The following is a 16,684-nucleotide window of genomic DNA, read 5'->3' as shown; positions in this document are numbered from 1 at the left end:
CACATCTAAACTGTTGAGGAGAGACTTTTGTTTTGCAGAATTATATAATTCTTACTTGGAATACATGATGGTACCTTTCTAGTACCTGTCCCATCAGAGTCTTTGCTGAATTACCAACAGTGCAGGAACCTTAAAGCTCTGCTCATTCCTGTGTCCAAAAGTGTTTGAGGTTTGTACCGCAATGACTTTTGGGCTGCATACCATGAAAAGCAGCTATGCAGTTATGCTGTCCATGTAAGTGTTTAGATATAAGAAGAAAAAAAATCTGCCAATTATAGGTGTATGGTGGGAGGGAAAACAAGAGAGAAGATGGGAGCAAGGAGGGCTCATTCTTGAGCCATGCTCAGCTGGTAAAGGGCTTAGTGGTGGGTGTGTGCAAAGGCTTGAAATATGCTAAAGAGATACTTGTGTTATCTCTTCTCCTCGCCATTGGCCTTCCAGTACCTCCCATTGCCTGTGTCATCAGCAAATTTATCTAAGGGCCTGGCTGGATATATGAGAGCAAATCTAATCCAAATGGTGGCACTATAAAGCTTATTGCTGATGTTCAGGCTTCATCACAACCTGGTCAAGATTTCATCACTACTCATGACTGGCATCCTCCTCTCATTCGTGGCCACTGCCCCCTAAACTTATCAGTCTCCTCAGTAGCAGCACAAGTCATCTGTCAGACCTCGGCGGTGCCCCAGCAGCAAACCTAGGTGCTTCTTTGAAAGGTAATTTGATTTAGAGATTTTGGGGAGATTTTAAGGATGGTGAAGATCTGAACTTGGTAATGGGGACTTCTGAGGTTTTACATGTCCCCATTACCAAGCTCAGATCGTACCCTCTTACATTAGGGTTGAATTAATCCCATGGTTTGCATGCTTCTATTTCTGTATGGTTCCTCAGACATGAAGATACTTGGCCATATCACTTTCTTGCTTTTGCTCGGAGGAATATGGGGCCAGAATAACCGCAATGCTAAAGCTGGTAGCAAGTCCGGCAAGAAGGCTGGTGGGACCCAAAGAGGTGATGTTGGCCAGTCCCCCCCTGTGGCTGATGTTCCAACTGGAAACAGCAGAAGCACTGCAGGGACAGATGAATCAGAACAGGAGGGTGTAGCTGGAGCTCGTGCAGCTGGACAACAGACGAATGATATGAGGCTGCACTTCCTCAAAAACACCCATGTTACTTGTAATGATGGAACTGCTGCTGGGTAAGAGGCTCTGAATAGCCAACACATTTTTCAGGCCATTTTCTGTTTGTTTATTCAGTGATTTTTGGAAACCACAGTGGGTCCATGCATGGCTGTTGTATTGTTCATCCTCTTTTATTGTTGTTTGTGGATATACAGGTTTTACCTAAGAGAGTTCAGAGGAAGCCGTCGATGGCTGTTATTTCTGGAAGGTGAGTATTTACAAAGTGTTTAATTTTGTCCCAAAAGGTCAAATGGTTTTGGCATAATGCCCTCTATGGAATTTTGATGGGCATTTCATCTTGTCCTCCTATTGTCTGTCTTTTTTCCTGTTTTGGTTGCTACTATACTACTATGTTATATATATACTACATATATATTATTTTAGGTGGCTGGTGCTGCTACAGCAAACAGTCCTGTGATGCCAGGTACCAAAATATCCCCCGGCTAATGAGCTCAACGGGGTGGCCCCAGACTAAAAAAGGTTGGTCAGCCAGTCGTGTTTCAGCATGCATGTCACACATGTTTTCATTGTGTTACTTTCTTTGATGAGACAGGTCTAACCAGCAATTGGATCTTTTACAGGAAGTGGAATATTGTCTTCTCAAGCAGGGGAAAACCCACACTGGCATAATGCAAACATTGTGTAAGTACCTGTATCAATGTGCCTTCTTATTTTGGCTGATGAAGATGCCATGTGCAGATATGCTTTGTTTGTCAAAGTTTGTGAAAACTGCTCTCCTCTGTGCTTAAGATAGCACCGTGCTCAGTTGACCTAAAAATGGGTTATTATTGATGAAACAGTTTTTTTGCATGCATTAGCACTAAATGAATCATTTAGCAAAGGTTTCACCTACATGGAAAAAAAACCTTCAAATCAGCTTCAAAAATCTGAAATGTATATGTATTTTTTTAACCAAAGTGTGATGATATAAACATAGTGTGTCACAGACTTATGGGTGAATATGTCAACAAAGTGTTGCACATTTAAACATCCAGCAGATCCACCTGATTGATGGAACTGGATACTAGAAGGGACCCGTTATATTCCATCCTCCCACAATGCCAGTACTCTACTTTCTAGCTTTCATGTTTATTAAGAAAGTGACCTGGATTTGCACCAAAGTGTGACTGATTTTTCATGTGCTCCACCTCTTCACCAAATTTTATAAAATGTTTCTACTTTACTGTAATCTTATTGACAATATGCAAGACGAGTGAAAGTCCAACACAAAGACCTAAAGTAGGCTTAAATGTTTAGCTGCCTTTTGCGGAAGAGACAAGATGGCCTGAACTTTGATTGCCCGTTTCGCCGCAGGTTCATCCCTTATTGTTCCAGTGATGTATGGAGTGGCACAGGACCGATCTCAACCACCCCTTCAAGAACACGACAAGGAAGAGAAAAAGTCAGAGAAAGAAACACAAATGCAAGTACGTTTCTTCAGATTTGTGCCTTTTTTGCCTTGAAGAAAATCCAAATACTTTTCTGTTTGTTGTTGTGTCACTAATTATCTGTGATATCTGTCTTTCCTATCAGCTGAATACAATTTCATGGGATCCCTGATCATCCGTGAAGTAATCAAAGATTTAATCCCCAGAGGAATAAAGCTGGCCAGGGTTGTCATGCTATCTGGCACCAGGTGAGTATTTTTTTCTTTTTTGCTCATTCTCTGATGGTGCGTACAATTCCTACGCTCAGTACCATGTGGACCACTTCCATGCCTAAAATAAACAAGAGAAGACCTCATTTTTAGTGCATTCTCTCAGCAAAAATGTTTGAACCCAAATGTAATCAGTGGCATGTTTAATAAAGAGGTTTGGGCTGTAATAGTGAACATTCCTCTGTGGGGAGCAACATGGTTGTTGGGACCCCCCACCCCCAGAACGGGATCAAGTGTCTGAATATGAAGCTGTCTAAAAGCTCCAGGACTGCCACTTGGAATGCGCCAACAAAATTGTCATCCTGCCTGTCAAATTCTTTATTGATTTTCTTGGTTCTGCTGCAGTGCTGGTGGAACAGGTGTCCTGCTAAACATTGAGAGGGTTGCCAGTCAAATGGAGCAGCTTGGTTCTGAGGCGCAAGTCCGAGGCCTGGTGGATTCTGGTTGGTTTCTAGAGAGTAAGCAGCAAAGATCCCCAAACTGCCCTGAGACTGTTTCCTGCTCACCTGAAGATGCTATCAAGATAGGACTCAGGTGAAGATACATATGCACTTCTCACAGTCTTTATACATTGTAGGCTTAATCACCTTCACTGCTGGGTGTATCAATCAATCAATCAATCAATCAAATTTTATTTATATAGCACCTTTCATTCAGGTACATGAAATAAAAGGTGCTTTGACATTTTGATTGAAAAATAAGCATAATAAACAAATAAATAAAAACTGGGAGACCAAAAAATAAAAACTGGGAGACCAATGCACCCTGACATACAATATAGAATATATAAAATTTATAAAAAGATAAAAGTTCAAGGATTAAGGCTAAAAAATAATCAGTCCACAACAATAAAAAATAATAAAAAACATTATAAGAGATAGATAAATAATTAAAACAGATACCTTTAAAAAATGTTAAACAGAATAAAACTATAAAATGTGATGCTACATAAAAGTATGGAGTGAAATATTCAGTTATCTTAACCATACTCATTATTTATGTTGTTAAGAGCTGTATCTTTTATCTTTTTCTCAGGCTGTGGAATGGAGTTGTGCCTAATCAATGCCGGCAGCTCTATAAGAGAGGGGAAGAATGGCAGTGCTTCTTTGGTCACAGACTATACTCTACCCTGACCTGTGAGTGCTGGCTGATGCCTTTGTTTATCTGACTGATGCTTTTGGGGTGTTGGAACAGAATCCCATCCAACTGACTTAAGCTGCTTAAAATAATGTGCACTCAAATATCACAGCTGGGACTGTCGTTTACTCTGAAAATGAATGTGGACAGAAAGATTTCAACGCTGTTTTTCCAAGGATTTGACATTTAAAAAGGTTTATCAATCAGCCAAAACATTGTAACTACCTGCTGGTTAATATGGTGGTTTGGTGGTACTGTGATGTTGTCCTGTGGTTTATGGCAATGGGCTGTTGTAGCAGACCCTCTGCATCCAGTGGATTGGGGGTATAAATTCTGCAGATTGGACTTGATTCAGGCCATCCCATGAATAGTCAATTAAATTGATAAAATTCTGATCATGAAAGCCTGGAGAGTCAATATTTTTGTTCCCTGAACACTATCTTTTTTGCAGTAGGTATATTGTTTCTACTATGTTATTTTTTCATCTTTCTTTCATGTCAAAGTCTTTGTAAAGCACTTTGCCTATGTGTATGAAATATGCTGCACAAGTAAAATTCCCTTGCATTGCTGAAGGAAAGAAAACCACAGCAAGGGAATGTGCCATGATGCACAAATGTTATTCATTAATATTCACTGTGGTTTCTATGTGAATCTCTTGGATTCAAAAAATAATTGGGACTTGCCACAATCCATGTGATACTAAAAAGGAAGAAAAAAATGTTGAGCAAACAAATGTCCAAGAGATTTATCTCAAACCCAATGGTATTAGAAAGTTGAAATCGTATTGACCCTGACAGCTGTCAAAGCTCCACAAGCAAATCCACTACCCACATATACAGGTTGTTACAGTTCAATATCAGTGAAGACAGTTTGGATGAACTGGTATGTTCAGCCGAGCAATTTGATCTAGTGTCATCAAGGGCTTTGCATAATCTGGTTCTGACGGCAACTACTTGATCAAAAGCTTTCTGGCAGGTATTTCAGTCTGTCCATCTACTATTACTTTTGCAACTGATAATGTAAGAAGATAAGTGTGGAAATAGGCACCTGTTTTGTGTGTGTGTGTGTGTGTGTGTGTGTGTGTGTGTGTGTGTGTGTGTGTGTGTGTGTGTGTGTGTGTGTGTGTGTGTGTGTGTGTGTGTGTGTGTGTGTGTGTGTGTGTGTGTGTGTGTGTGTTGGGGTGTGGATGCATCAATACAACTTTTAGTATCTTGTCAGAAACATTTTCACAAGGAAAATAATGTATTAGAAGTTGTTGTGTGCTATTTCTCTTTAAACTGATTTCTATAAGCAACTTGAACACTCTTTTGAAGTCATGTCTCTGGGGACATGATCAGTGTAAACCCAGTATGCTCTCTCCTTCCAGCCACAAGTTTGGCTCGATCAACTCCAGAAATAAATATTGTACTCTATAAAGTTTTTCTAAATTGTTTAAAAAAAAAAAAAATCCAAAAATAATTTTTTTTTTTCATCTGAATTGACTCGTCAAAGTACACCTGCAAATTATTCTAAAAGCCAAAAAAAGAAATTAATCGTTCATTATCTGACTGAAAGGTAGTTGTTAGTCTTTAATATCAAATTGATGAAACAATTGGGCAAATAATCTTCCTTCCAATTTTTTATTTATTATTCAAACATAGTACAAAATCCTTTACCAGCAATCTGTCTGTATGTCTTATATATGTATTTCCCAAATCCTGGATTTACCAGAATTTGGCTTTTTTTGAATGTTAGTTTTGGATCTTATACTTGAACAAACTTTGTTTAAGTTTCTTCTTCTTTTTGTAGCCCCTCTCTTTGTTGTACAGTGGCTGTTTGACGAGGAGCAACTGAAAGGGGAAAACATCTACATAGGAGGACAATTTATGTCTGAGGAGCAGTGGCAGTACATACAGAACCTGGGCTTGGAACTCAAAAACTCCCTGAGAGATGTAACGTGAGTCCCCAACAACTTAAGCTCCAACTGCCATGTAAAACCAGCCCATTGTCTAAATCTTCATTAGATGATAAGAATTAAATCTATTATAGATGACGGTTTTTCTGCTGTACATCTATTTCAGGGCTGTGTTTGCCCCATCCTGCCTCTCCCACACAATCATTACCAGAAGGTAAGAATGGACTCATTTGGCCCATTCGTATAACGTACTTTTATGCTTGTCACTATTTGTTCCATTCTCCTCAGATTATAGTCATTGCTTTGCCTGCTGTTTCTTCACAATTCTTTGAGTCAATGATTTTGCTTTTTGCTCTTTCAGTCTTCAGTTTGTTATTGACCCCATCTTTGTAGTTGCTATTTTTTTTTTTAGTATCTCTTACACTTACTTTACTTTCTTTTCAAATGTTGCTTCTTTCTATCTTTAAAATGTGTAATTTTTTTCCAAATTCATGTTCCTGTAGTAACTGGATCAGTTTTCAAGTCAAAGGTACCTCTCTGCCGCGGGCCCTGCACTGCTGGGACAGGAACCTAGAAGCACGGCGCAACAACCGAACCCCTGCTAAAGGTTGTCCTTTCCATCTGGTGGACACCTGCCAGTGGCCCCAGTGTAACCCCACCTGCCCGGCTCTGGTGGACCGGGCCACCCAGCAGGAGCTTACTCTGCTCCAGATGTTGGCTGCCATGGGCCTTGACCTGCAGAAGCTGGGCCTGGATCCCCAGGGTGATGCTGATTCTCTGGCCAGCATGGTCAGCAACGGTGGCTAAGAATAATAATGGAGGAGAAGTTAAGAGAAAGGCTGAAAGGAGGGAAAAAAATTGTGTTGAAGTTTTAATGTAACCATCGAAAAAACTACATTTAGTGCTGTTCTGCATTACACTGTGGTCGCCAAATTCCTTACATCTGTCTGATGGGTATAATGTTGTATCTGGAATAAAGGGCTCTAAACCAGAGGCTTCAAATGTTGGTGTTAAAGAGCTTTGACTTTTAGCAAATGGATGACAAAAAACTACAGCACACTTTCATTATGATTATTCTAACACCAGACCATGATCGTAAAGTTTCAGTTTCAGAAACTCTGCAAAATATGAGTTGCAAAGGAAATATGTTTTTTTCGCGCCTGTCTTCCAAAATTGTCACACAGCAGATTATCTATCTATCTATCTATCTATCTATCTATCTATCTATCTATCTATCTATCTATCTATCTATCTATCTATCTATCTATCTATCTATCTATCTATCTATCTATCTATCTATCTATCTATCTATCTATCTATCTATCTATTCAACCTATCTTTGTTATTGGTCAAAGTTCTATATTCTAGTTTGTGTACTGTATATATATTTTATGCATGCAAATAAAGTGTGATGATTTAGGGATATATTTTATATGTCGAGCAATTCAATTCAATTCAATTTTATTTATATAGCGTCTAATACAACAAAAGTTGTCTCTAGGCACTTTCCAGAAACCCAGAACATGACCCCCGAGCAATTGTATGAGCAGAAGAAGGTCTCTGTCTTATTACTATATTTAATTATAGTTTGTAGTCAGTGATTATAATTGTTTTGAGATATTACACAGCAGCATTTTCAGCAATGCAAAGTTGTTACAAACATATGCTTGCATTGGAACAAACTGCCATCTATTAATTTAAAATTTCTGTCCTTGATTTTTGTCAAACATGAGTTTTTCTCTACAATGTTGTGCGAGTTTTAACAGGAATTTACAGATGTGACCTATGTTGTGTTTCAATTAGGTACTGTAATAACTAAACTGATTTACATGCTAAAACATTAAATAAAAATATGAACTCTGACTAATCTTGCTTTCGTTTTGTTCTCATCCTAACATCTTTCACACTTTCACCCAGAATCACAACCTCTGTGGGAAATAAAAAAAAAAAAAATTAAATAAGATTTTAACAGTGCGCAGGAAAAAAAAAAAATCCCAGTTGCAACTTTTTTTAAATTGTTTTTATGCCGTATGCTGCCCTTACCTGTTTCAGAATATTTCTAGCGTGTCCGCCGCTATTGCTTCTCTTTAATTTACATCCTGTAACAGATAGATCAAAAAGTAGATAATAGTAATAATAATATCTATTGATAATAGATCAAACTTCGATTGTTCAGCTACTAGACTAGACAAAAACGTCAGCACCACCATAAATGCTATTATAAATAAGACAATAACCACACATTTTATATTCTTTTTATTTCTAAACGCCAAAACTAAAAAGATGAAACGGCAACATACATATAATTGAAATGAGTCCTCCCAGTCTTTAGTTGGCGCTGCTCTACAAAACAGATCTGAAATATGCGTTTAAAATATTGAATAAAATCTGACTAATGAAAGGAATGAACTCTTTATCCACATATTTCGGGTGGCTGGGAACTTTAAAAATGTTCACTGTGTCATTATCATGGATGTATTATATTAACGTCATTACATGTTACCCCGTTACACTTTACTGGTGTAAGGACAGCCAGGCGATGAGTGGGTGGAGTGAACCATCTTCACTTTAAAACATCTTTGATAAGTCCCCACAATGCACCGCGGCCCCTTTCTCCTTCCTCTTTCCGCCATATTGCAGGACCGGTAAGAAGTGTCTTAACGTTCTCATCTACAATCTTTTATGCATCTAAAGCATCCGAATGTCAAATGTTCTATTTACGTCCCCATTGTGATGTGGTATCATATAGCAAGGATTTGGGATGAGTATCTTGTCCATTGGTGGAGCGAAGTAATCAGATCAGCGCTCTAAAGTTTTCCAGGCACTTGCCCTGGGCGGCCTGGCGAGCTGGTGCGGTGCAAGCGCGTAGAAAACACAATATCCCTCTTACTACTCTAGCTCGGTTTGAGGGGAAATGTTGCAAAAAACGTCCGTGAAACCTGTGAGTTGCATGGTTTGTACTTGGACGGTCTATTATTGTAATATACAGGCGCCAGTGAAGTGTTTTGTCCCCTGGTTGTAGTTTGCTCGGCTAGGCTGTGGATGTTCACTAGCGACCATGCTTTGAGCGGAGGCAGCATGGCATTTTCATTATATATTGTTAGAGACGGACCGATATGTACGATGGTTATGTGTCCGGCTTCTTAAGCCTTGCATGTAGAGCCACAGAAAACCGGACGAACCTAGTTGCTATTACAGTAATGATTTGAGATTTGCCACCATCCAAGTCTAAGTAAAAGAAGTTGCAGGTAGCATATAATGATGCGTTCAGGGTCCTCCTTAAGCTTCCAACATGGACAAGTGCAAGTAGTTATTTGTTAATTATGTCCCAACCTTCCATGCTCTGATGAGCAATTTTATGTTTAAATGTATGTGTCGACTCCATGAGTCAGAAAATTGTCTAATAACTGCACTCACTAACATCAAATGGAGTGATACAAGGTACACATCTGGACTATGGAAACATTGGAACAGATGTTTGCATGTATTTTAATGTGTGACCTGTATTTTATATGGAACCTTTGAGTCTAAAGTATTCATTCATTCATTCATAAGGGATGTTGACTACATGCACTTTAGCGTGCTCCCCTGTTTCTAAACGTACCAGTTGTCGTACCCTAATGTGTAACGTTAAAAAAACTTAGGGGTAGAGTCAAAGTCAAACATTTGAGCAATGTGAAAGGAAGGACTAAATGTGTTTCTTTGTTCATTAAACCTCTAATGATAAGGGTTTCACTGCAAAGGTTGTCACAACTCCTTACACCTGCTGTGTGTTTGTGTCTGCAGGCATCATGGTGCGCATGAACGTTCTGGCAGATGCTCTGAAAAGCATCAACAATGCTGAAAAGCGTGGGAAACGCCAGGTCCTCATCAGGCCCTGCTCCAAGGTTATTGTGCGATTCCTAACCGTAATGATGAAACATGGTGAGTAGTTTTTAAATCAACCGATACGTGAGTAGTGAATTGAAATCAAGTTCAGTGTGTGGGATGTGTTGGAGTTACTGCTAGAACATATTGGTTATAAAAGATGACTTGTCACAAGTGTTATGGCACGCAGAGCTGAGAATGGGCTTTGAAATGAACACAGCCGAGGTCTTATGTGTTTTACTGACGCTTTAGTATTTATGCATGCTTTGTTTGTCTTTGCAGGATACATTGGAGAGTTTGAGATTATTGATGACCACAGAGCCGGAAAAATTGTCGTCAATCTCACAGGGAGGTTGAACAAGGTAACTATATTATAAATGAATGTATTACTACGATGTTGTTTTTAAGATAATTTCAAGTAGCAAGTGTACAGAGCTGATCTCAGCAGTTTGACCAGGTCATGAGTCTATCCTTGAGTTTTTCCACTTTTTATTCCCATCTAACTGATTATGGCAACACGATAGCAAAACAACTTTTTTTTTTTTTTCTAAATCAAGGAGATAATATACAACAACCCCTCTGAAAAAACGTATGAAGCAATTGAAACTACTGAACTTTAAATGTAAATATCCCTGTTACGTTGCATGTATGAATATGGAGCTCACACTAATTGTTCCTTCTGCCTTTTCAGTGTGGTGTGATTAGTCCACGTTTCGATCTCCAGCTCAAGGATCTGGAGAAGTGGCAGAACAACCTGTTGCCCTCAAGACAGTTCGGGTGAGAACTGCATTCAATTATTCTGTAGATTTTTCAAAAAAAAGGGGACTACCTTGCTTGTAGGGCTGGGGGTAAACTATTAATCCAGCGACTATTTTATTGAGTAGTCGACTAATCTAATGAGGAATTGGACGATTAGTCTTAACGATTATTTTTCTGTTAGTTCGATTAATAAAAACCATAATGTATCAAATAAATATGAAAAATATCCTTAATATAGTTTATTAGACAGTTTTGAACAGCAATATAAAAATATAGAATAAATTATACAAAATAAAAAGACCAGCCTGTTTACTCTTACAGTTCAACAAAAATCTCCTGTAGAAAATTACAAAATATTTTAAAAGTGCAAAACACTGCCGTGCACAATGTTTTGTATTGCACTGTATATTATTCAAATGTATTAAAAATAACAGATTTGGATAAAACAGTACACTGTTTCACACCGCTTCCAACATCACTGTTGTGCCAGTCTGGTATGCCAATTCCAAAAGGCATTTGGGACTAAATTTAAAGTATTCCCATACTTTTGATGACTTGGAGCTTTTTGCAGGGCTTTGTTGGGGACGCTGTGAGGTTGCTATTTCAGTCTCCATTCTGCAAAGTGCAAACTGTTTTTGGGTGACCCACGTCTGCGTGCCGATGGCGTCTGCAACAAAATATGTCTGCGATATTTTGAATTTGACGTCATCGACGCATCAATACAAGCCTACTTTCTTGTGAAGTTTAATTCATAGGTTATTGCAGTGGTTTGGAGCATGCATAATTTAAGTTGCTTGCTCTGTGTTGGCATCCAGTGTGGTTAAAATGGTGACGTTTGGTATTCAAGAGAGATTTTAACAGCATTCATCCTTCCAAATAGTAATTTCTTAAGACAAAATGTAACAATAACAGAAATAAATCACATGAACTGTTTGTTACAAAAAAGAAACAGTTGTGAACCAGCATTCAAATTCCAAGTAATATTTAACCAAGCTTTAAAAAATGTGGACTGAAAAAGATGAGGCAGCAGAAGTACGGCAATTAAGGTTTGTACTGGACATTTCTGAATAGTTGGGTAATTTCATTTCACTTTAATCTATCAATTTATATAGTGGGAGGGTTGTGTACTGAGTGAGATGCGGCGGCATGTCTAAATCACATGACTGATTTACATTTCAATTTTATTTATATAGCGTCTATTACAACAGAAGATGTCTTCCAGAGACCCAGAACATGACCCCCGAGCAATTATTACATAAAACAATAAAGAAGCAGCCTTGCAGAGTTTCCGTTTCCACTTCAAAAGTGCAGATTTCAAACTATGCCAGTGTTAATAGGTCCTTTCTGCATATTGCCATCATGTTTGCAGTGCTGTAATGCTGCAGGAAAAAAACTGTAAAAATGGGCTGTTCTCAGGAAAGTGCTTGCTAGCTAAAAAGAGGGGGGGGGGGGAAGACACCACTCTGCATTTTCAATGGCTCAGATGTCGGGAGCAAATGACTGTCATGTTCATCATTACATCCAACAACAGAACACCTCAATTGCTTGTGAGACATTCTGCTCTGGAGACTGTATTTGAAATAATGGTACTGGCGGATTGTGGTGATAGCTCAAGCCTGAGTTATGGTTCTGCGTCAAAAACGACGTGGTCACCTCCCAAAAATTGTAACTACACGTCGAGGCGACGCAGACCAAACGCAGACGGAGAGGGCTGTGATTGGTTCGCTTGGAAGCAACGCGTTTTCGGTTTGAAGCAGTTGTGAACTTTCAGCGCCCTTTTCTTCGTGTATGTGTTTTTTTTGGGGGGGGGGGGGGGGTGTTCTCTTTTTTTTTTTTTTTTTTTGCACAATAGTTGTCCTTATCTCTTTGATTCACTGTGACCGGAAAAAGTCGGATAAACCATTCAGGAAAAGATCGCGAATTAGCGGTCGGGGGGTACTGCACTGCGACGAAATGGAGTGACGGAGAAGTCCGAAGTGTTCACGACGACGGCGGCACGGCGTAGGCACGCCGTTGTTTTGACGCAGAACCATAATTCAGGCTTTGCTCAAGTCTAAGCTAAGGTGGCCTCGTCAGTCAGCTCTGATAGGAGGAGCTTGTGGAGATTATATCATTATAGGATGGATGTGTACACACGTCCAACACACCATTGTGTTAGTAAAACAACAAAGGCCAATCTTATATCCGATGACCCCTTTTACACTTAATTTATTATTGAAATGTAAATGATTTGAACCAGTAAAACAGGAAAGGCTTGTTGAATTGATCAACTTAAGATTGGTCTCAAGATATAATATTCTATTGTAATTATTTTTATTAGCTTGGACTTTCTAAAACAGAATTTTATGTGGTGTTAGAAAATGCAAATGTTTTACTTATAAGTTAAGTTATTTTGGTTATAAGTTGCTTAGAGCCCCAATGAATTTAGAAAACAGATGTGTATTGGATATCTATACCTAATAGTATAATAACGCTTTTCCATATAAAGTGTTTGATTGTTGACCTCCTTGAGGACCTTTTTCACTTTCATGCATTTATTAGGTGAAGTTGTATATTCAGACCCACGCTTTTCTTTTTTCAGGTAGAATATTGTGGGCCAAAGTCAGGATTCGGGCATCCCCGCTGTTAAATGAATAGTGCAGTCTGTCCAGAAGCTTAAGCCTAATACAATTAAATTCTGATGTGCTCAGTACAGAGAACTTAAGAATTGAGATAAATATAAATCTTTGTTGTTCAGATGTTGGTTTAATAACATAGATGATCTAGTAATATAAAGTTGGGCAAGTTTTTCATGTCGATATTGTGTATTTTAGGCTTAATATGATTAATTTGCCATGGCAATTAAATTTGATACAAATTGATCTCCTGTGGCTGGTTAGGTGCGCTCACTATTTGAAGCTTAGACTGTTTTCTTTTGTGGTAGCACTGTGTGGCTGTTTAGCAGTGTGATGATGTTAAGTGTTGGATTAAGTTTGCCATCCCAAATGATGTGCTTACTGTTCCACCACAGGTTATTTCCACTTTACATGTATTGTAGATTACTAGATATAAATGTTTGTGCTCACAGTGAAGACAAGCTTTCTGAAGGTTGGCTATCATCTTGCGCTGTGCTATTTCATTTAGGCTCTGGCAAAACTTTTTATTTAGGGTTGTACATATATTAGAAACCCTATTGCAGACAATTTGTTTATAAATCCAAATTAACATTATTGGCTAGTTCACTGTATCAGCTGAGAAATTATTTCTTTAGCATTTATTATTTTAAGATTTGAACTATACAGTTCCTCTAAGAGGCGGTTAGGATGTTAGATTCAGGTCATCCAGGCTTTCCTAAACAATCACTTTGTTTGCACCAGTTGTGTTTAATTTTCCATTTATCCAAAAAGTCAGTGCCTCATAGTGGCCTTGTCTCTCGTGCTTTCTGAAACAGATTCTCCCCTGAAGTCGTTCTAACACTTCTTTTTCTTTCCTCCCTCCACAGATACATTGTGCTGACCACTTCCGCTGGCATCATGGACCATGAAGAGGCCAGACGGAAACACACAGGAGGCAAAATCCTTGGATTCTTTTTCTAAAATGTAAACTGCAAATAAAAGCAACCATGAGGAAATTGTCAGTTGTCTATGATTTATTTCTTAGATGAAAGGTATGTAATGAAAGAGAAACAAAAACTTAAGCAGTTGAGACTGTTCAGTAATGTTTTATAAAATCCTTGTACAATCATTTGTAGGTTTTGGAGATGTGGAAAGTTCTGAATGTGCTTTTTTTTTTTTTTTTTGTTTAAAACACCTAACTAGTAATTTATTTGAAATTGATAAAACATGGCTTTTGGTTTTCTATCAAACTATAGGGTGGTCAGTTTAGTTTTTTCCAAGTCAAGTTTTCTAAAGTGATCAGCCAACTAATCCCAGAGGTGAAGGACAGTCAGCATTTGGGAGGCAAAAACAACCAACACACTAAGGGACTGTTTGAATTCTCAAACATGCACTAGAATTATTTCAATGAACAGTGATCTTGTGTTGAATGCTCTTAACGCCAGCAGACAAACATCAATTAACTACATCCACTTTGTAGTTATTTTCCCACTGGAATCTGCATCTTTACTGTTAACTGCTTCTAAAACTCTTATTTGGTTCTCTGCCCCTCCAATCATCTCACAACTATGCCTTTTCTGTGGTCTTCAGTGTGTTTTGTTTTGTCTCCCCAGACACTTGTAGTTGTGTTCTTGACCTCGCGTTAGAACTCTTAACAGCCTGCTAATGCAACAATTCTGTCCTTGTGCACTAAGAACACAAATAGTCCACTTCCCTTGATGTTTTATAGCACTTATTGGCTACGTTGTAAAAGAAAAGTCATGCTGCTCCTGTTTGGGAAGCTAAGCGAAAAGCATTTTAAAGCCATGTTAGCACTGTTGAGGCATGAAAGCATCTGGACCCTTGCTGATGGCAAGAAATACCTTGCAAGTAAAAGCTTCAGACTGAAAAGGCAGGAGAAAGTTGACCCAGCAGTTAATGACTAAAATAATTGTTGAAAAATGACATTGCTAGTCCTATCTATATATATATATATATATATATATATGTGTGTGTGTGTGTGTATGTGTGTATATATATATATATTTAAATATACGTATACACACACTTCTCAAGAAATAAAGGGTACACAAAAATAAGATCCCAGATATCAGTGAGTGAAATGTTCTTATTAAATACTTAGTTGTTTGCACAGTTGAATGTGCTGACTACAAAATGACAAATTATCAATGGAAATAAAATTCAGCAAACCACGCTGAGGTCATGATTTGGAGTCACACTCAATATTAAAGTGGAAAAAAACGTTACAGGCTGATCCAACTTTGATGCAATGTCCTTGAACCGTATCAACATGAGGCTCAGTGGGGTGTGTAGCCTCCACGTGCCTGTATGACCTCCCCACAATACCAACGCATGCTTCTGAGGTGGCAGATGCCCTCTTGAGAGATCTAGACCTGGACTAGAGCATCTGCCAACTCGATGTTTGTCCAAAAGATGAACATTGACATCTTGCACAAGGAGAGCAAGACACAAAAGGTAATTGCTTGGCTGACTGTTCACACAGCTCTGTGTTCAAGCACATTAATGAAGAGGCCAAGGGAAGTAAAAGATGTGGTAGAAAAAAATGTATATAGGCAATAGGGATAACTCCACCCTTAAGAGAAAAATAACGAGTATTCACATTTAGTACTAGTGGATGATAACCCTGCGATGGACTGGCGACCTGTCCAGGGTGTAATCCCTGCCTCTCGCCTGAAAATAGCTGGGATAGACTCCAGCAGACCCCCGTGACCCTGCAAAGGATAAAGCGGGTATAGATAATGGATGGATGGATGGATGATAACCACATTGTAACTAGAGCTTTGAAAACTGCAAAAAACTAACGCAAAACAGAACTAAGTTTAAAAAAAATGACTCAGTAGTGCATAGCCCGAGCGTTGATTCATTGAGGCATGGTCGATGGAAGTGTTTCCAGGGAGCTGTTGGGAATGTTGGTCCATGTAGTTGTAATGGCTTCATAAAGGGCATCCACCATCTGAAACTGATGTCAGTTCTTGTAAACTTCCCTTGTGATCTGTCCCGAGACATTCTTATGGAATCTCCACATAGCCAGCAGTTGCTTGATGCTTCTGCACAAGCTGATTGTTATGGAAGTAAATCTGTTGCCTCAGATTTTGAACTTTACAAGCCTTTGAAGTTTGTTTTAGAATTTTACAGGCTTCTGAATTTCACCCAGCAAGATTTTATGCAGAGAATTTATATGAACTTTTTTTGTATCTGAAACTCCTCAAACCTTTGAATCTGACGGAACAGATTTACTACCACATATTGGTCCATAGAAGGAAAAAGCACCCCAGATCATGATGGGCCTTAACTTGGGTTGCAGATGGGCACGTATCTCGTATCTTCACGGATAACTATATATATATATATATATATATATATATATATATATATATATATATATATATATATATATATATATAAATATATGTGTACGTGTGTGTACGTATAAGTATATATACGTACACACACACACCCACGCCTTTCTTACATTCTACTAGTGCAAGCAGCCACTGGATACGTGGTAATAAACCTGCCTACATTTACACAACACCAGAGGATAAGAACAATGTCATAGCCCACAAGCAAGCAC

At 38.6% G+C, this 16,684-nt stretch overlaps 2 protein-coding genes across 2 annotated transcripts; both read left to right on the top strand.

Annotated features, from left to right (window-relative positions):
- The first annotated feature begins 893 nt into the window (after positions 1-893).
- On the top strand, positions 894-6,713 carry notum2 (notum pectinacetylesterase 2). The gene is made up of 11 exons (XM_061732789.1): positions 894-1,198; positions 1,337-1,389; positions 1,566-1,661; positions 1,763-1,823; positions 2,496-2,608; positions 2,715-2,817; positions 3,184-3,372; positions 3,874-3,974; positions 5,764-5,911; positions 6,036-6,083; positions 6,373-6,713. The coding sequence occupies exons 1-11, from the start codon at positions 894-896 to the stop codon at positions 6,674-6,676; spliced, it is 1,521 nt and encodes a 506-aa protein (XP_061588773.1). The 3' UTR covers positions 6,677-6,713.
- A 1,682-nt stretch (positions 6,714-8,395) lies between these two features.
- On the top strand, positions 8,396-14,105 carry rps15a (ribosomal protein S15a). Its single transcript, XM_061722844.1, has 5 exons — positions 8,396-8,514; positions 9,656-9,793; positions 10,019-10,098; positions 10,428-10,513; positions 13,977-14,105. The coding sequence occupies exons 2-5, from the start codon at positions 9,661-9,663 to the stop codon at positions 14,068-14,070; spliced, it is 393 nt and encodes a 130-aa protein (XP_061578828.1). The 5' UTR covers positions 8,396-8,514; positions 9,656-9,660; the 3' UTR covers positions 14,071-14,105.
- The last annotated feature ends 2,579 nt before the right edge of the window (positions 14,106-16,684 follow it).

This window comes from Cololabis saira, chromosome 1 (genome assembly GCF_033807715.1).
Source record: "Cololabis saira isolate AMF1-May2022 chromosome 1, fColSai1.1, whole genome shotgun sequence".
NCBI classification, from domain to species: Eukaryota; Metazoa; Chordata; class Actinopteri; order Beloniformes; family Belonidae; genus Cololabis; species Cololabis saira.
This window is presented reverse-complemented; position numbering and strand designations above follow the sequence as displayed.